General features: G+C 38.2%; 1 protein-coding gene across 1 annotated transcript; it reads right to left on the reverse strand.

Moving 5' to 3' along the window:
- Positions 1-5: 5 nt before the first annotated feature.
- On the reverse strand, positions 6-18,855 carry LOC117300814 (nicotinate phosphoribosyltransferase-like). Its single transcript, XM_033784643.1, has 14 exons — positions 18,740-18,855; positions 15,230-15,503; positions 14,100-14,310; positions 13,213-13,343; positions 12,157-12,272; positions 10,278-10,468; positions 9,007-9,147; positions 7,753-7,837; positions 5,790-5,870; positions 5,556-5,658; positions 4,155-4,240; positions 3,289-3,360; positions 2,025-2,132; positions 6-1,432 (listed from the first exon to the last, which is right to left on the reverse strand). The coding sequence occupies exons 2-14, from the start codon at positions 15,498-15,500 to the stop codon at positions 1,355-1,357; spliced, it is 1,674 nt and encodes a 557-aa protein (XP_033640534.1). The 5' UTR covers positions 15,501-15,503; positions 18,740-18,855; the 3' UTR covers positions 6-1,354.
- Between the last annotated feature and the right edge of the window lie 2,203 nt (positions 18,856-21,058).

Here is a 21,058-nt window from a genome sequence, read left to right on the forward strand (position 1 = left end):
CCATTACTCGTTACCAAGAAAGGATTTATGCTAATAAATATTTTGAGTAATTACCAATAGTGTCCACTGCCTTTAATAGAGCAAGGAGCAGAAAAGACCAAGGCACTTTAATAACTGGTTGCATTATACAACACAGAATCTATGCACCATTCAAACAATGTTTTCTTTTCTTGTCTTCTTATTTTTAAGTGTATCTCATGTAAATGTATTTGTATTACATTCGCCTTTTTGCAATGATCAACTTAAGATGATTGACTTTTCAAATTCTTCAGTACTGATGTAATTTAATGTATTTGTATTACATTCCCCTTTTGCAATGATCAACTTAAGATGATTGACTTTTCAAATTCTTCAGTACTGATGTAATTTAATGTATTTGTATTACATTCCCCTTTTGCAATGATCAACTTAAGATGATTGACTTTTCAAATTCTTCAGTACTGATGTAATTTAATGTATTTGTATTACATTCGCCTTTTGCAATGATCAACTTAAGATGATTGACTTTTCAAATTCTTCAGTACTGATGTAATTTAATCATTTCCTCCACCAAAATTCAACTCTCAATTTAGGAATAAAATGCAGTACGTTTTTAGTTTAGTAAACTCAAACAAATCACATGATCTACAATCTTTGAATTATTAAAAACTTGAAACTAAAACCTATGAAAATAAATTATTGGCAGCTGATCATTACTTTGGCTCTTTTTGCCCATCAATCATCAGTAACATTGGGGCCTCGGCTCTGGGGCCCCACCTCGCTGTAATACCTTTAGGGTGATTTACTTGCACTTAGTTAATTGCACTTATTGTCAAATCAAGGGCATACAAATGTGATGAGAGCAAGCAAAATGAGTCGATTGTTGACTCAGGACACTTTCACTTGGTAGATACATAATCTATGCTTTTTTACACTTTTTAGATCAATTTTAAGTTGTGAGAGTAGAAACACCAAGCAAGAGAATACAACTGAGAAAAAGGGGTTTAATGTTGAGTTGTTAATTGAAAATAAATTGGCACATTTTCTTTCATTGCTATTTTTAACCCCTTTTTGATGTTATTTATAAAGTAGGAAGTTGCCAACATAAAATAAGTTGTAAAAAAATGGCTTTTAAATTTACAAAAAACAAATATTTTGTAAATTTAAACCCGTCAGCATGTTTTGGTGTATACTGATATTTATGACAAATGACTCATTAAGCTTGATGGAATCACACAGAAGTAAACTTTATAGCAGTGTACACTCACTAATGATACTTGTATAATCTTCGCTGCACACAAAGTGTTACAATGTAACTCCACTTTGGGTAGTAGCAGCTATAAGCTTTAGTATCTGATGTATGTAGTGTGTTGCATCATCTAAGCAGACCAATAGGTAAGCTCTCCTGCCATAAATCATGGAGAAAGTTATACAGATTGCTGCTTACAGAAACCTGAGGAAACAAACAGATAGATAACAATTTATAAGAATCCACACCCCTACAAGCCAGTAATAAAAAGGGCCGTCCATCAAACAATTGCAACACCTTTACACATTCATCATTCAATCAATCAATAAATCAATCAATCAATCAATCAATCAATCAATCAATCAATCAATCCATCAATCATCAATCAATCAGTCAATCAGTCAATCAATCAATCAATCAATCAATCAATCAATCAATCAATCAATCAGTCAATCAGGGGTGTCATAATGAAGATCCATCATCACAAGTCTACTCAGAACCTGTCTCTACCTCATACACACAAAGTCCCTATATCACTAGCTTTCTCCTGACTGCTGGAGATCTCAAGAATCTTGGCTCTTCTCAGTCAGAGCAAAAAAAGATTTGTCCTAAAGATAACGTTTGCATAACTGATGTATGTTTTAACAATGCAAAGTTTCAGTCAATCAAACATAGCAATCAGTTGAAAAAGAAAAAATAATAAATGCCGATAATTAGGATTTGAAACTTTTCATGGTGGGAAGTCAAAATGGAAATGGGGATAATGTTTGGTGTAAGGTGCTGTGTTAGATCTTACCTTGTACGGTGTAGGGTTAAGTTCTCTTTTGATATCTGGTCTGATTGAACGGATCCCATGCTGGACATAAGCTCGGATCTCAGTAAGAGTTGGTAAGGGTTGGCAGATCTGGCATTAGACAAAAACAATAACAATAAAACATTCAAATAAATATCTTGAGAAAATAGAATTAGCTGTTGCAAACAACTTATCAACCAAATGGACGATGGTTTAAATGCAAAAAATAGTTAGTGGCCCGACGTTTCGACCCTAGCAGAGTCTTTCTCGAAGGCTAAAAAGGGTTAGGGTTAGGGTTAGGGTTAGGTTTTTAGCCTTCGAAAAAGGCCCTGCTAGGGTCGAAACATCAGGCCACTAACTATTTTTTGCAAATAAATGTCCAGATATTGGATAAATATTTGGAAAACTAATCCAAGAAGATAATTTTTCTCAAGAGCTTAATTCCAAAATGTCAAAATTAGATGGTTTATCGTTTGTCTCTTTCCAATAAGGTTCATTAGGTTGTATTCATCATGAGGAACAGTGATTACACAAACACATTTCCCATTTGTTCCATTGAATGAACAAGTTCATGGTAGATGAACCACTCATTAATGATGGTTAACCTCACTGGTGCATGAAGCCAAAGTGCCTCAACTATAATAACATGATACAAATATATAATAGATGTTCAATTTGCATCAGAGGAAAGTATCAAGTATACAGTGTCTTTACAAACATCGACGTCAGGGTCAAATCAAACAATATCATACTATTCATACTATAGCAGAGTAATATTTTGAGAAAATAGAATTAACTGTTGCAAACTGCTAATCAACCAGAAGGACAATGGTATAATTGTAAAAGCCAAGAAAGACTGCTAGGGTCGAAACGTCAGGCCATTAAAAACAATTTTGCAGATTAATATATTTCTATTTTAGAAACTTCTTTCCAAAATAACATTAAAATGGTGTGATGTTAAACTTCATTCCTTCAGCAATAGATGTATTTTGGGTGGGGTGGGGTGAGGTGGGGTGATGTGGGGTGGGGTAGGTAAGGTTGGGTGGGGTGAGGTGGGGTGATGTGGGGTGGGATGGGGTGGGGTGGGGTGAGGTGAGGTGAGGTGGGGATGGGTAAGGTTGGGTGGGGTGAGGTGGGGTGGGTAAGGTTGGGTGGGGTGAGGTGGGGTGAGGTGGGGGTGATGTGGGTTGGGGTAAAGTGGGTTGGGGTAAGGTGGGGTGGGGTGGGGTGGGGTGGGGAAGAGGGATTGTGATTATTGATATCATACCTGTCCGTCTTTCATAAAGATCTTATGCAGATGTTCCACTCTTGATGGCTGTACATTAACTCTGGTTAGCTCCTGAAAAACACAAAATCCGTTGATCATGCGTGTCTAATGCACCAAGTAACCAGTTTTATTTTGCATGGTGGAAATACGATATGGAAAGGTTTGCCTTAACACCATGTAATGAATATCTCTAAATGAGTTGGGGTGGTTTCAACTCAACATTTCAATCAGTATGCTCTGATCGTCTTCTGGAGAAAGCAGACGACGATCAGGGCATACTGATCGAAATGCATGAGACGATCAGAGCATATTGATAAAAAAGTTGAGTTGAAACCAACAATTCTTTTCAGAACCACCCCAACTCATTTAGAGATATTTAATACATGGTGTTACCGCAAACCTTTACATATAATAACCAGTTCTAATTGAAACCTTCATCACTGTCGCTGATTCTGGTATAGCGGTAGTCACAATGTGACCCTCCTTTACAAAGGGTCGTACTTTATTCAAGAAATTTGCTAACTAAAATGAAGACATGGCATAGTGAGGTATCAATGTGTATTTGGTTTGCAGTAACACCATGTGTATCTACATGCTGTGTAGATTTTGTCCTTTTGAGAACTTGTCTTTCTTTATATTCTTTTAGTTTTTATTACCGCAGAGTAGATTTTTTTAAATACAAGAGACTTCTCAACAACCAGCAGGGTGTAGATTTTTTAGAACTTGGGAGACTTCTTACTTCTAAAAAGTACTGTCCAGCTTATTAACAGAACTTGGTGCAGAGGGTAGGAAGGAAGTCACCTGGGCCGCTGGACTATTACTTTTTCCTGGGACAGTTTCGGACAGTGTGTTTGAAGCCTACATACCTCAAATGGATGACGACATAACACTTCTTCATGTAGGGCAGGCGAAGGTTCATGAACTTGAGCCATTAAGTCAGCAATAGCAAAACCTGACAGGTTGAGAAAATACATGTTAGAGATACCAATTACCGGCCAATCATAAGAACCTTGTACAAAAACTCTGCACGACACAAAGATCAATGGAGAAGCAAAACCTGAAAGGTCGAGAAAATACATGGAAGAGATATCAATTACTGGCCAATCATAAGAACCTTGTACAAAAACTCTGCATAACACAAAGAGCAATGGAGAAGCAAAACCTGAAAGGTCGAGAAAATACATGGAAGAGATATCAATTACTGGCCAATCATAAGAACCTTGTACAAAAACTCTGCATAACACAAAGAGCAATGGAGAAGCAAAACCTGAAAGGTTGAGAAAATACATGTTAGAGATACCAATTACCGGCCAATCATAAGAACCTTGTACAAAAACTCTGCACGACACAAAGATCAATGGAGAAGCAAAACCTGAAAGGTCGAGAAAATACATGGAAGAGATATCAATTACTGGCCAATCATAAGAACCTTGTACAAAAACTCTGCATAACACAAAGAGCAATGGAGAAGCAAAACCTGAAAGGTCGAGAAAATACATGGCAGAGATATCAATTACTGGCCAATCATAAGAACCTTGTACAAAAACTCTGCATAACACAAAGAGCAATGGAGAAGCAAAACCTGACAGGTTGAGAAAATACATGGAAGAGATATCAATTACTGGCCAATCATAAGAACCTTGTACAAAAACTCTGCATAACACAAAGAGCAATGGAGAAGCAAAACCTGAAAGGTTGAGAAAATACATGTTAGAGATATAAATTACTGTCCAATCATAAGAACCTTGTACAACAACTCTGCACAACACAAAGAGCAATGGAGAAGCAAATGCTACATCTCAATTAGAGATATGATTCAATGAAAGAAAACTGGAGTAAGAGACAATCAAAAGGACAGTAAAACAAGTTAAATAGAGATGGGCTGGACACAATGCACAAATAAATGACAATAGATGGACAACACCAGTAATGGATTGACAACCAAGGACATGGAAAATGAAAAGAGGTAGACAGAGAAGAAGATGGAGAGATGGCATCAGGGTATTATGCAGGAACAACATGGACTAGAACTGCAAGAAATAGAAATGAATGGCATTTACATGAGGAGGGCTACATCTTACACTGGATGAACACAGACGAAATGATGATGATGAAGATGATGACAATAAGATTGAAATCGTAGAGGGTGGGGAAGTTATTTACCTGTTCACAGCTTTTCTTTGCCATGATTTTGTTTTTACATTTATTTGTTGGATTTATTAATATTTAAAATAATATGTCATGTGGCAGTGCATGAGGATACTCACCATCAGCTCCATAGAGTCTAAAGATCTGCTTCCTACCAGGTAGAGTGACTTTTTCAATGTCATGACTCAGTTTAATACGAGGTGTGTCATCAATTTGAACCAACTGTAGACAATCAATAAGACATAAATATCTAGTTAGAACCAGACAAATCTGGTTACGACCGGATGGTTCCAGTCATAACTATATGTATGGAACGCCTAATTCATTAAACTTGTAATATATTTATACTTTACCTTAAACACACAGCCGAGTGCAGGTTGTCTCTGGCATGTCACAAGATGAGTACCAATACCAAAGGCATCAATTGAGTTCCCCTAATATAAGTCAAAACAAAAATCCAACGTTACATGCACAGAAAGGAAACAGCATTCAATACAAAAGCATCAATTGAGTTCCCCTAATATTAGTCAAAACAAAAACCACCGTTACATGCACAGAAAGGAAACAGCATTCAATACAAAAGCATCAATTGAGTTCCCCTAATATTAGTCAAAACAAAAACCACCGTTACATGCACAGAAAGGAAACAGCATTCAATTCAAAAGCATCAATTGAGTTCCCCTAATATTAGTCAAAACAAAAACCACTGTTACATGCACAGAAAGGAAACAGCATTCAATACAAAAGCATCAATTGAGTTCCCCTAATATTAGTCAAAACAAAAACCACCGTTACATGCACAGAAAGGAAACAGCATTCAATACAAAAGCATCAATTGAGTTCCCCTAATATTAGTCAAAACAAAAACCACTGTTACATGCACAGAAAGGAAACAGCATTCAATACAAAAGCATCAATTGAGTTCCCCTAATATTAGTCAAAACAAAAACCACTGTTACATGCACAGAAAGAAAACAGCATTCAATACAAAAGCATCAATTGAGTTCCCCTAATATTAGTCAAAACAAAAACCACTGTTACATGCACAGAAAGGAAACAGCATTCAATACAAAAGCATCAATTGAGTTCCCCTAATATTAGTCAAAACAAAAACCACTGTTACATGCACAGAAAGGAAACAGCATTCAATACAAAAGCATCAATTGAGTTCCCCTAATATTAGTCAAAACAAAAACCACTGTTACATGCACAGAAAGGAAACAGCATTCAATACAAAAGCATCAATTGAGTTCCCCTAATATAAGTCAAAACAAAAACCAACACTACATGCACAGAAAGGAAACAGCATTCAATTTCTATTTATATGCTCTGACAAATGAGTGTGTTACAATTATATACAATTATAACAAAATCATCATAGCTGGATCTTTCAACCACGATGAAGCTATTGTTTTGGGGATCCTTCTTAGATTGTATCATTTCCTTTTTTTACTTCTTTTTTATGAGAGTCACCAATCACAATGCCTTACAAAGGTGACTCAAAGTTAGGTTTGTTTGCTGGAGGCTACTCCTTGGGATTGAATTCCATGGTCTCTATAGGATTGTAATAATACTATAAAAGTAGACTTGTTTTATGGAGTAGAATGTAATGTTTCATTACTGACAACAAGACGTGACTGAATCTTATAAGATTACTGTTTACTGAAGTATATAGAAAGATCTAGTGATGTATTGAAGTCATGCTGTATTAATGCACTGTGAACAGAAGTTTCCATAGAACAAGTCTCTATAGGATTGTAATAATACTATATCAGTAGACTTGTTTTATGGAGTAGAATGTAATGTTTCATTACTGACAACAAGACGTGACTGAATCTTATAAGATTACTGCTTACTGAAGTATATGGAAAGATCTAGTGATGTATTGAAGTCACGCTGTATTAATGCACTGTGAACAGAAGTTTTCATAGAACAAGTCTCTATAGGATTGTAATAATACTATATCAGTAGACTTGTTTTATGGAGTAGAATGTAATGTTTCATTACTGACAACAAGACGTGACTGAATCTTATAAGATTACTGTTTACTGAAGTATATGGAAAGATCTAGTGCTGTGTTGAAGTCACGCTGTATTAATGCACTGTGAACAGAAGTTTCCATAGAACAAGTCTCTATAGGATTGTAATAATACTATATCAGTAGACTTGTTTTATGGAGTAGAATGTAGTGTTTCATTACTGACAACAAGACGTTACTGAATCTTATAATATTACTGTTTACTGAAGTATATGGAATGGGTTATGCTGTATTAATGCACTGTGAATCCATGGGATTAGTCTTTATGGGTTACTAACCTGTTGTTTGAGAGACAGTAGAGTGTCTTCATTGATGTCATTACTAGCAACAATTGTTTGGTCTTTGAACCAGGGCAATCCAAACCTGTAAATTAATCAATTAACCTTCAAGATTAGCCTTCGAGAACCTGCTAGGGTCGAAAGGTCAGGCCATTCATAACTATTGCTGTAATTAACTACATTTACAATGTGCTCAATCTTGTTTAATACTCCTAGCATTTTACTGAAGGAAATTTCTCATGAGCAGAAGTAAAAAATGTTGGGAGTCTAAAAAGGATTTTAAGGATTGATTTAAGATTGCAAACTGTCTTGAAGGTGTCTCTTATCTTCACAGATTGATAAGCTAAGTCACCGCTATCAATTCTTATTGATAGTGTTATTGATAAACAAATTGAATTGACACTAACTACTCACTCATTGCCAACTGTCTTGAAGGTGTATCTTATCTTCACAGATTGATAAGCTAAGTCACCGCTATCAACTCTTATTGATAGTGTTATTGACAAACAAATTGAATTGATACTAACTACTCACTCATTGCCAACTGTCTTGAAGGTGTCTCTTATCTTCACAGATTGATACGCTAAGTCACCGCTGTCAATTCTTACTGATAGTGTTATTAACACACAAATTTAATTGACACTAACTACTCACTCATTGCCAACTGTCTTGAAGGTGTATCTTATCTTCACAGATTGATAAGCTAAGTCACCGCTGTCAGTTCTTACTGATAGTGTTATTAACATACAAATTTAATTGACACTAACTACTCACTCATTGCCAACTGTCTTGAAGGTGTTTCTTATCTTCACAGATTGATACGCTAAGTCACTGCTATCAATTCTTATTGATAGTGTTATTGACAAACAAATTGAATTGACACTAACTACTCACTCATTGCCAACTGTCTTGAAGGTGTATCTTATCTTCACAGATTGATAAGCTAAGTCACCGCTATCAATTCTTATTGATAGTGTTATTGACAAACAAATTGAATTGACACTAACTACTCACTCATTGCCAACTGTCTTGAAGGTGTCTCTTATCTTCACAGATTGATACGCTAAGTCACCGCTATCAATTCTTATTGATAGTGTTATTGACAAACAAATTGAATTGACACTAACTACTCGCTCATTGCCAACTGTCTTGAAGGTGTATCTTATCTTCACAGATTGATAAGCTAAGTCACCGCTATCATTTCTTATTGATAGTGTTATTGACAAACACATTGAATTGACACTAACTACTCACTCATTGCCAACTGTCTTGAAGGTGTCTCTTATCTTCACAGATTGATACGCTAAGTCACCGCTGTCAATTCTTATTCCAACAGATTGATATCCTACCTCATTTAGAGCTAAGGCAACTGCACAAAAATTAGCAATACCGCTTCTGAAATAAAGAAATAGCCAATATATTAACCAAATCTGTGCATTACGCTGATAGACATCACTGATAAAGCACAGTTTCTTGATTTGTTTCTCAGTCTTGCAGGGAAGTTATCCATACATAAGTCAAGAGGGTTCTTATCCCAAGATAATAAAATCAATACTTCCTCATATGGATTTGCTTTAAGAAAACAACAATAAAAACAGATGTCATGGATGCACAAATTATGGCGTGATCAGCAAATGGTGTTTCTACAAAAATAAGCATCCTGGTCCCAAGCTTAAATAAGGGAATAAAAGGGTAGCGACAAGTTCTTAAACGGCCGTTTAAAACCGGCAGGGTCATTGCAGCTGTGAGAAAAGCCCGAGCCAAAGGCGAGGGCCTTTATCGCACGGCAACGACCCTGCAAGGTTTTAAACGGCCGTTTAAGAACGAGTCACTACTCTTTTATTCCCATTCATAAATGCCTTTTGGGTTAAAAAGCGTAATTAAGTAAGAAACTCTGTAAAACTGATCAGTTTCCGACGTGCTTGAGCTCTGTACGTCCGTGTGTTGCATTGTTATGACTGAGACAACAGTTTTCGGATCTGTTCGTGCGCGTATAGTCTTGGTGCTGGACGTTCTCCTTTCACACACAGCGCGGCCAACTCACCGACAGCGCCCGCATCACCCGTAACATCTGAAAACAACCTGCTATAAACAGAGCTCCAGCTGGTCATTAGCAACCGTTTAAACACTCCCACGTGACGCGCTCTCCACCAATAGAAATAGCGAAACTGTCTGAGTTATTTATGAATGTTGTTTCAATGTTAATTTTAACGGAATATTTGTATTACAGAAAAAATTAAAATTGTATTTATAGTAAATGGCTATGGGTATTTTAATTTTCAAGAATTTTCTATGAATATAATTGTAACGGAAAGCGTTATTTTATACAAAATATTGTCATGATGATAGTTGTTTTCTTGTTTTGGATATGTGTGAGACTTCAAAGTTGATTGTGGTTGGTAGGGATGAGTATTTGTCTGCTTGAAGTCAAATGTTTCTGGAATAAAATGCATTAAAGATAAATTTGACTCACTTGAGAACATCATAAGTGTCAACCAAGATGAGGAATGATAAATTTGACTCACTTGAGAACATCATAAGTGTCAACCAGGATGAGGAATGATTGCGGGAATGCAAGTGCAAAAGCAATGAAGGCCGCTAGCTCTCCTTGATGAGTCGCTGTGATGTTAAATAGCTTACATACTTTAGTCAGATATGTCAACGAGATTGCAGCAAGATCAACACACTCCTTAGATTTATCTTTAGGCTGGATCATCTGGAAAGTCACAAACATCAAATCTATCTATCAAACAAACTTAATGCTCTAAAGTTAGATCAATAATTTAGATTAAGAAATTCAATTTAAAGGCAGTGAACATTATTGGTAATTAATCAAAATAATTATTAGCATAAAATCTTACTTGGTATCGAGTAATGGGGAGCTGTTGATAGTATAAAACATTGTGAGAAGCGGCTCCCTCTGAAGTGACGAAGTTTTTGAGAAAGAAGTTATTTTCCACGAATTTGATTTCAAGACCTCAGAATTAGATTTTGAGGGCTCGAAATAAAACATCTGTAAGCACACAACTTCGTGTGACAAGGGTGTTTTTTTCTTTCATACAAGCAGTTATCTCGCAACTGAGCTCAATTTCACAGGTTTGTTATTTAATGCATATGTTGAGATGCACCAAGATCAAACAAATAGTAAAATTAAAAATTTTAAAATGTAGTAACCTAGCTGAATTCTTTTCAATTTTTTTTCCCAATTTGACAAAACTTGGGATATCAACATTTCTATGGAGGATTGATACTGATATAAAGATAATGACACCATAGCTTTCAAATCCAAACATTCTTTGCAATGTTTACCTTTCCTTGTTTGTTTTTTATTTCGCATTTGCTGGTATTGACCCAGGCCTTAAAATAAACCACTGCACCCAAAGCCATAGCCATTGCAATGGTGCCCTGTGCCTTTGCTGTGGTGTACTTTGCAATAAGCCATAGCCATTGCAATGGTGCCCTGTGCCTTTGCTGTGGTGTCCTTTGCAATAAGCCATAGCCATTGCAATGGCGCCCTGTGCCTTTGCTGTGGTGTCCTTTGCAATAAGCCATAGCCATTGCAATGGTGCCCTGTGCCTTTGCTGTGGTGTCCTTTGCAATAAGCCATAGCCATTGCAATGGTGCCCTGTGCCTTTGCTGTGATGTCCTTTGCAATAAGCCATAGCCATTGCAATGGTGCCCTGTGCCTTTGCTGTGGTGTCCTTTGCAATAAGCCATAGCCATTGCAATGGTGCCCTGTGCCTTTGCTGTGGTGTCCTTTGCAATAAGCCATAGCCATTGCAATGGTGCCCTGTGCCTTTGCTGTGGTGTCCTTTGCAATAAGCCATAGCCATTGCAATGGTGCCCTGTGCCTTTGCTGTGGTGTCCTTTGCAATAAGCCATAGCCATTGCAATGGTGCCCTGTGCCTTTGCTGTGGTGTCCTTTGCAATAAGCCATAGCCATTGCAATGGTGCCCTGTGCCTTTGCTGTGGTGTCCTTTGCAATAAGCCATAGCCATTGCAATGGTGCCCTGTGCCTTTGCTGTGGTGTCCTTTGCAATAAGCCATAGCCATTGCAATGGTGCCCTGTGCCTTTGCTGTGGTGTCCTTTGCAATAAGCCATAGCCATTGCAATGGTGCCCTGTGCCTTTGCTGTGGTGTCCTTTGCAATAAGCCATAGCCATTGCAATGGCGCCCTGTGCCTTTGCTGTGGTGGTGGTGTCCTTTGCAATAAGCCATAGCCATTGCAATGGTGCCCTGTGCCTTTGCTGTGGTGTCCTTTGCAAGGTACAAATCCAGGAAAATTGCTGTGGCCCTTCAAGAGTGAAGTTTGAGGCCGGGTTAGGGTTAGGGTTAGGGTTAGGGTTAGGGTTACCTGTCGACCTATAATTTGAATATTAGGAAAGTATCTCTGCTGATTCTCACCTTCTTTTTCAAGTCATCAAAGCGACTAAATGCCATGATTAATGAATGAGCATTGGTTCCTTTCAATGGAATGTTAAACAACTTCCCTGCTAAGACATTACTGGTTCCATCAAAACCTACAAGCAACAAAAACAGACCAAATAATGGATTTAATGATCAACTGTTGATTGATTGATTGATTGATTGATTAGGCCCTACAACCATGCAATATCATCTGCTGTGGTTTGAATGACAGACAGCATGTTGTGGCTGAGAGGTTCAGAGCACTGAACTCAGGCTCTGATGTTTCTGATCAGCAGAGTGTGGGTTAGAGTCAGTCCTTTATCTTAATTTGAATGGGACATTAAGCCATAGGTCCTTTGTGATAGGATTGGTAGGCTACTGCACGTACATGTATAAGGGGTAATAATAATAATATAATATAATAATAATATTGAAGTCTTATATAGCGCACGTATCTACCAAACAAGGTACTCAAGGCGCTGAGTATATACAAACTTTCAGAAAGATAGGTTATTGCAGTGATGAATTCTGAGACTCAATTAAGTGCTCGTGCTTCCTCAGGCTTGCAAGCTACAGTACAGTGATTAAGTTCACTTATGAAGCATCCTTGATTTCATTACCAGAAATATATAACATTAATGATAATAATTATAACAACAGTAATCTGCCAAACTGCAATAGAATATTATGTTGTTATCGCATGATCTACACAGCACACTGTTAGTTCTGTGCACAAACACAGTCAAAATGGTTTTAGAATGTCAGTTTGCTCTCAAATGATAAGGCCATTAGGAGAGGTTTTCTTCAGTAACTGTTTGAAACTAGCTTGGGTTTGAACAAAGCAAAACTGGCTGGAACGGGACTTGAACCGACAACCTCCAGATTAACCTACTGGTGCTCTACCAACTGAGGTAGCTAGCCCTATGTTTGGCGGTTTCCCAATTAGTCAATATCTTTGCTCAGGGTGCTAGAAGTAAGAACAAAAGGATGAAAGGCCACACCAGAGTGGAGTAGACTATAGAGTAGGTTGGATTAAACTCAGTGTGATCATACCTCCCATATAGCTGTATTTACTAGCAGAAAGACCTCCGTCTGGTCCCTGCGCTCGTCTCAGTCCAAACTCAAGAAGCTGTTTGTTGGGTCCTGCTGCTAGTCGGAAACGGGCTGCATTTGTGGCTACTAAACTATTTACAAGCACAAAAGAACACAAATGGTTACTTCAAAGTTAGTTATTGTTAAAAGTCCTAAATGGCAAAATCTGATTGCACAAGGTAAATAATGAGTAAAAGCTCAAGACACTAGTAATGTAAACCCATATTGAACCATTCAAAGCAATGTTGGTTTTGCAGAGCAGAGTTATAGTCGATCCTTTATTCAAATAACTAGGCAAAAGTCATAGAGTTGTGCACTAGGCAGTTGTGCAACAAACCATCATCACCCCCATAAAAAAAAAAGTTATTTCCCCTGATTTGGCCCCCTAGTGCGCAGGGGGTGGTCAAAAATTGAAATAGACCAAAGCCCTGTGTCTTTGCTAGGTTGCTTTGGAATATTAATTTTAAAAAATTTCATTAGTCCCTGCTTGTTTGTCCAAACATGGAGGATATTAGACAAACGAGGTAAATTTGTGACACGGCAGGCAAAGTTGGGTGCATGGAGTCATCCAAGCCGTTTGGTGTTTTTAGAACCTTCAAGGTGTTGGTGGTGGACTTTCAAGGTGTTGGTGGTGGACTTTCAAGGTGTTGGTGGTGGACTTTCAAGGTGTTGGTGGTGGACTTTCAAGGTGTTGGTGGTGGATGACAGGTTTATAGTGTCTATCTTGAGGTTATTGTGCAAACTTTCATATGACAAGGTTCTACACTGTGTGAGTTAATTTTAATAGTGATTACTAGACGTAACCCTCCCTTTTAAGTTTTAACTCCAGCTGAATGTTAGAATTGTACCTTGCATAGTTGACCAGATTGAGAAGAGTGGTTTCTAAGAGTTGAACCAATGGCAGCGGTCCTTCAATACGTAATAATGGTTCCCTTGGAAACACTACAGAGCCTTCTGGGATTGCATACAGTTCAATACGGGAGCAATCAAGCGACTTCAGATAGTCCAGAAATTCAACCTCGATAGAGGGCGGTAGAACGGTGCGCAAATACACAATATCTAGACAGGATCAGAAAATATTTATCTGAATTGCATTCTTTTGAAATAGTAAAATGACAAGTTGTATGACAATTACTTTATAATCTGATTCAAAGAATTCATAATGCTGCCGAAACGCCTCTCTTGCTCTGAGAAGGATTGGAAAGATTCGCTCCTTCTTAAACAAAACTACTACTGAAACCTTGATTCACGCCTTTGTCTCATCTCTTCTAGATAACTGCAACAGTCTCCTGTACGGCATTCCTGATAAAGACCTCTCTAAACTCCAAAGAATTCAGAATTCAGCAGCACGGCTCATCGCTAGATCAAAGAAGCAGAACCACATCACCCCCATTCTACAAGAACTCCACTGGCTTCCTGTCAATGCTCGCATACAGTACAAAGTCCTGCTCCTCACGTTCAATGCTGTCCATGGTCTCTCCCCTCATTACATTTCTGAACTGATAACGCCATACACCCCAACAAGGTCACTTAGATCCTCTTCACAGCTTCTCCTACAAGTTCCCCCATACAGAACAAAAACGTACGGTAAAAGAACCTTTGCTTTCAGCGCACCCACACTTTGGAACTCTCTTCCTGCTACTCTCCGTTCCCAGATAAACCCGGATCTCTTCAAATCCCATCTCAAAACTCACTTATTCACTAAATCTGTTTTGTAATATTGTATTGTTTAGTTAAATTGTTGCTTTCTCTTGTATAAATTAATTTGTTTATTTGTTTTGTAAAGCGCATTGAGAGTACTTGCAGTACTGAATTGCGCTATATAAGCATTTCTTATTATTATTATTATTAGACAATAAATCACAATAACAGAAAAAAACTAGATTAAGTTATTTAGCTTTTGTTAGATTTGAGACTGCAGGCACCAAAATGGTGTAATTGTCTTATTTATCAAATACCTTGATCACAAATTCCTTACCCGAGTCTGTGAATTTGAAACCCTTCAAGAATTTCAAACATTCTCCAAGACCAGCAAAGATGGTGAATTCTCCTCGGAATGGATTCTTACGGAAGAAGAGATCAAAAACAGCTCTGCAATCTTGTTTGCTGCTTTTCCAGTAGGCATATGCCATAGTGATCTGGTATTGATCAGTAAGTAAGGCTTGTATAACGCCATTGGACTCATTGCCTGATTCCAAGATGGCCGCATTGTTGTTTACATTCGGCACATTGTCTACTAGTGCTGCCATCTTCTGTGAGAATAATAAAATAATTTATGTTACGTACATGTACTAAAAATGTCAACAATAAGCGAATCTTTTATTAAACAGGCCTACTGTCCGCAGTTGTAGTCATGCAATGTCTCAAGAGGTTTTTTATTGATTGATTGAAGTGATAGTTGCTAATAATTTGATTCTGGGGGATATGGGAGAGTAAGTTTTGAGAGGTTTAACTCCTTGAGTTGGGCTACATCCCACATAGCCTTATTAGATCTCAAGCATGGCAAACATCTTAGCCTATTCGTATTTATTATTGTAAACCTCACAGTGAAAATCTGCAGTTTTGATTGGCTATCGATAGGGGAAACGATAGGGAACAAACCTCATCTCACTGTTACACATTCCGACACCTCTATGTTCCGACATCCCTATATTCCACCACCCCTATGTTTCGACAAAGTTATTTTTGCACATTATTACTATGTTGATCAATAACAAAACACAACTTGTATTACAGCCAGGTTTCCCAGCGAATTTCGGCCGGGAATAGGTTGAACATTAATAAGTTGAATTTGTACTGTTTTTAAAAGTGATGGAATCAAATTAAGATAATCGAATCACACACGATTTTGTTGCTTGTTGAGGCATGCATTTCATTTTTCGTGTGGTTATAAACATGAGTTATGGCTTCTCGAGTTAGCTGGCAATAACATACTCGGTACTTTGCTATTGTTAGATGTGTATCCGTGTTGATAACATTTCATGAGCCTTCAATTTATAACAATTCCAACCGTCCCCTGCATTTATTGCGCCGATGTGTAATTTACCACCCCCCCCCCCCCGAGAAAAAAATAATAATAATAATATTACTTAAATATGTTAACAATTAATAGTAAACAATTAAGTCCTACTACCCCCTCCATTACTCAGTCCTCTTCTAAATAAACCAAAGTTGCATAGATGTTTTAATATCAGAATAACACTTTTCATACAATTAATTAAACTCGGGGGACTACGTATAAAGATAGGTTACCAGTATACTGTTTATGGACTAAATTGCGGTCAGGTGTAGTTTCTTTAAGTCACACCATTTTTCTGAAGAAATGGCTAACACATACACAAAATATTGGTGCAGGTTGTCGGAACATATATAGGGGTGTCGGAACATAGGATAGGGGTGTTGGGTCGTTGGAATATAAAGGTGTCGGAACATAGGGGTGTCGGAATATAGGCGTGTCGGAATATAGGCGTGTCGGAACATAGGGGTGTCGGAACATAGGGGCGTCGGAACATAGGGGTGTCGGAACATAGGGGTGTCGGAATATAGGCGTGTCGGAACATAGGGGTTTCGGAACATAGAGGTGTCGGAATATAGGCATGTCGGAATATAGGCATGTCAGAACATAGGGGTGTCGGAACATAGGGGTGTCGGAACATAGGGGGATGCTATAAGAGGGATGGAGCTACCAATCCCTCTTAGGACAAATTGACATTATCACCATCTCATATAAGCACTATCTTGAAAGCACAAGCACAGAGCACAAATGGAAATTGCAACCCACCCTCTCCAGGACAGCAGCAATGCTTATGGGAGAGTACAACAATGCAAGATGCAAGATAGGGGTGTCGCACCATACATAGGGGCGTCGGAACATAGGATAGGGGTGTTGGGTCGTTGGATAAAGGTGTCCGAACACAAGGGTGTTGGAATATAGGCGTGTCGGAACATAGGGGCGTCGGAACATAGGGGTGTCGGAACATAGGGGTGTCGGAACATTAGGGGTGTCGGAACATACTACATAGGGGCGTCGGAACATATAGGGGTGTCGGAACATTAGGGGTGTCGGAACATACTACATAGGGGTGTCGGAACATATAGGGGTGTCGGAACATCTAGGGGCGTCGGAACATCGTCGCACCATAGGGATGTCGGAATATAGAGCAGTCACCCATTCTCTTTCTACCTCCATCTCCATGTACTATGATGTAAACTGCGCCAATAAAGTATCTAAACACTTACAAATGGTCAGATATATCGGAACCTGAAATAGTATGCCAAAAAATAATTATTCATATTGAGTCACCGTTAATTTCTGCACATTTTGACACATCTTGTGTTGCGCTACGATGTTTTTTGGTGGATTTACGGGCACTTGAGTGGCTTAAGGTCGAATTTCAAAAGTTGCAAAAGCCCCTATTCGAGCTAAATCGTTGTATTGTGACGAGTAAGATCAGCGTTTCTTTTGCCCGACTTTTATAAATGATTTTTTTTGGTCGTATGTTGGATAAATCGTTTGCGATGAACATCAGCAGTAGTTGTCAGTAACCAAGCAAAGAGGTCAAAGATGGGAGGCATACAACAATGGTAAGCAAGGAAAGGTGTTTCAAGATAAGATGGCTCAAATGACCAAACAGGAAAGAGGACGGATCGTTGGTTTGATAGAAGCCGGTACGTCGATGCAAGCTGCAGCTCATCAGGTAACAACGTCACCAGAGACGGTCAGTAATGGTGGAATCACTACCAAGCTCAGCCAGTCAGGGAAATGTGGACGACCTGCCAAGGAGTGGCCGTCCGAGGGTGACTTCTGCAGCAGAAGAAAGTGAACAAGTCCATCAAGCCTGACACCACTCTTGAGGGATTGCGACACATCCTGATCGGTAAATGGCAGGGGATTGACCAGGGACAGATCAGAGGTCTCATTGAGAGTATGAGAAGACGACTCCTTGGCGTTCAGGACAGTGTGATGGAGGACACACCAAGAATGGGGGACAGGATATCAGCAGTTTTAAAGTTAAATATACGGCAATTAATTTCATGGTCATATAAACGAAACGAGTTTGTGTCTTTTGTCTTGATTTTGTCCGAGTGTGATGCTTATGTGAGTTCCCTTCTGGAATTGGGGTGAATAGGGGCTTTTGCAACTTTTGAAATTCGACCTTAAGCCACTCAAGTGTCCATAAATCCACCAAACAACATCGTAGCGCAACACAAGATGTGTCAAAATGTGCAGAAATTAACGGTGAATAGAAATGAACAATCAATTTTTTGTATACTATTTCAGGTTCCGATAAATCTGACCATTTGTAAGTGTTTAGATACTTTATTGGCGCAGTTTAGTAATAGTAGTATGTACAAACACTACACAACGAACAAACAAACCTAACAAACCAGCAGTGCACCAGCAGCAGCACAACACAACAAAGTAGTTGACATTTAGAATAAACACGAATCAACATCCAAAATTACAATAGATTATTGTGACAATTACCTTCAACAATTCCAGTCAATTTCAAAGGCATTCACTCTCTCTTGCAGGGAACGAACGTACACGAACCATCACAAAACGAACACCTTGCAGATACAAACCACTCGGGATGGGATGGGATGGGGAGTGACATAAATAAAGCCCAGTTCAATAGAGGGGGCTGTTACATTATGTTTAGTTTTAGTTTTATCAAAGATACTGGTTTTATTATTAGACTTTACACCGGCATAAAATATACAAGTCGATACATAAAGAACCAAAATAGCTTTAAAAAAATACCAAGCCAGTAAGTGGCGAGAAGGAACAGGTGCCCAGCACCTCTACAAAGCCGTCCTGCCACAAAGAATGTCCCCTTAAACCCACCCCACGGTTAAAAACCACCCATCCCACAAAGAGGGGGGGGGGAGCTTGAAGGCAGGACTGACAAGACGACAAGCAAGACCAATGGCAACGCTGTATCACCCATAAATGTAATAAAAACCATAAATGCAATAACAACCATAAATGTAGTAAAAATCAACCATAAATGTAATAACAACCATAAATGTAATAAAAATCAACCATAAATGTAATAAACCCATCAACCATAAATGTTATAAAAATCAACCATAAATGTAATAACCCAAATCAACCATAATGTAAAAAATCTGTGTAAATTTTGGCAAGAATTTGCTACAAGATAATGAAAAGTTCAAAGTATTGGGTAAAAAATGTCCTCTTTATATCAAAAGCTTTCCAGAGCTCTTTATCATACGTTTTGTATGGATTGACCTTTAATAATTGGGCACAAGTTGACTAGGGTATGAGGTCATGCCACTTGGATTGAGAAATTCGTACTGCCTAAATAAACTTTGGATTTGATGTGTATCTGCAATTAAGGAACAATGAGTTGATCTGATTGCTTTTCTATGTTGTTATTGTAATATTGTACCTTCACCAAAACCGTACATGTTTGCTTTTCCTACAAATTGTTTTTATTTGTGTTCAGTCATCGAGTATGCTTTCCTAATTCGCTTTCAGAACGCGAGAATAGTGATGCCATTAGCAAAGAGACAACTGAAGGTGAACCACGATCAAAAGGTTGCTACGCTCTGACACTGGTGATTCTGAAACGCCTCAGCTGAACGTGCTCCCCGTACAGTGTATCATGCAGATTGAAGAAGAAAGCATGTGAAGGAAAATATCACACAGAAGATGTTCCTGTCAACGAATCAATTTCCCCTGCACAGACTTATGCTTGTGTGCCAATTGTGGAGTGGAAATTTTCCACTACACTTCAAAGGACTCGGATGGGAATGTTTATTCTGATGATAACTAATTTAAACAAAATGTTGTCTGAATCATAATTTTCAATAGAAAAGTAGAAAAACTATATTATTTTAATTCAATTTTGTAAAATCTTTAAATCTTTGAAATTGTTAAAGGCCCTGTCACACCATGGCGTATCGCCTTAACGTATGCCGGCGTATAGGCCTACAGAAACTAGTTCGAGCATTTTAAAAGTCCAAGAGCGTCCAACTTCCCAGAATCGCATCCATAGCGTACTGAACGTATACAAAGCGTATGACTAATGAATTGATAGCGTATCACTAACTTAAAATAAAGTTATGTATGTTACACAGGTGGATACGTCAGAATACGAGACTTTCTGGGGATACGCCAGGCATAGGTTATACGGCACATAAAGGTATTTATTTCGTCAGCCAAAGTACATCACAGAGCCCTATACCAGCCAACAAGTAACGTACCTCTGACGTATGTCTAACGTACCACGGGCAACGAGAAATTTTGAACATGCTCAATATTTTGTTGCGGGCTCTACGTGCTCCAAATTTTAATAGCGTATCACAGCGTGCTCTAATAACATTAGCGACATATTACCCCTAACCTATATCAGCGTACACCAACGTAATGTTGATATTTCACAAACGTTCGCAAACATTAACATACAAGCAGGTGATACGCCATGGTGTGGCAAGCCCTTAAATTAAAAAACTCTGTGTTTTGAGACACTAAATACATGAGCATCAATTTGTAAATTGCAAAGAAGATCCAATGGGCATAATTTCTTGGTTAGCTTTTTGTGTTCCAAACCAATGATGACTAGTGGACACAATTGGAAGAACAAACGATGAGTGTTCAGCTGTTAAATTTGAATTTGAATTGTTTTAAATTGAATTGTTTGGGGGAATTTAAAAAGGGCCTTTTCAAGAAAGTAACATAATTCATCATGAGGGTAATATTAACTTTCAATGTTTATAATAACAATGAGTATTGTACCAGAAATGTGTCATTATGATATGAAGAGAAGGAATAAAACAA

The sequence above is a fragment of the Asterias rubens genome, chromosome 16 (genome assembly GCF_902459465.1).
Source record: "Asterias rubens chromosome 16, eAstRub1.3, whole genome shotgun sequence".
Lineage (NCBI taxonomy): Eukaryota > Metazoa > Echinodermata > Asteroidea > Forcipulatida > Asteriidae > Asterias > Asterias rubens.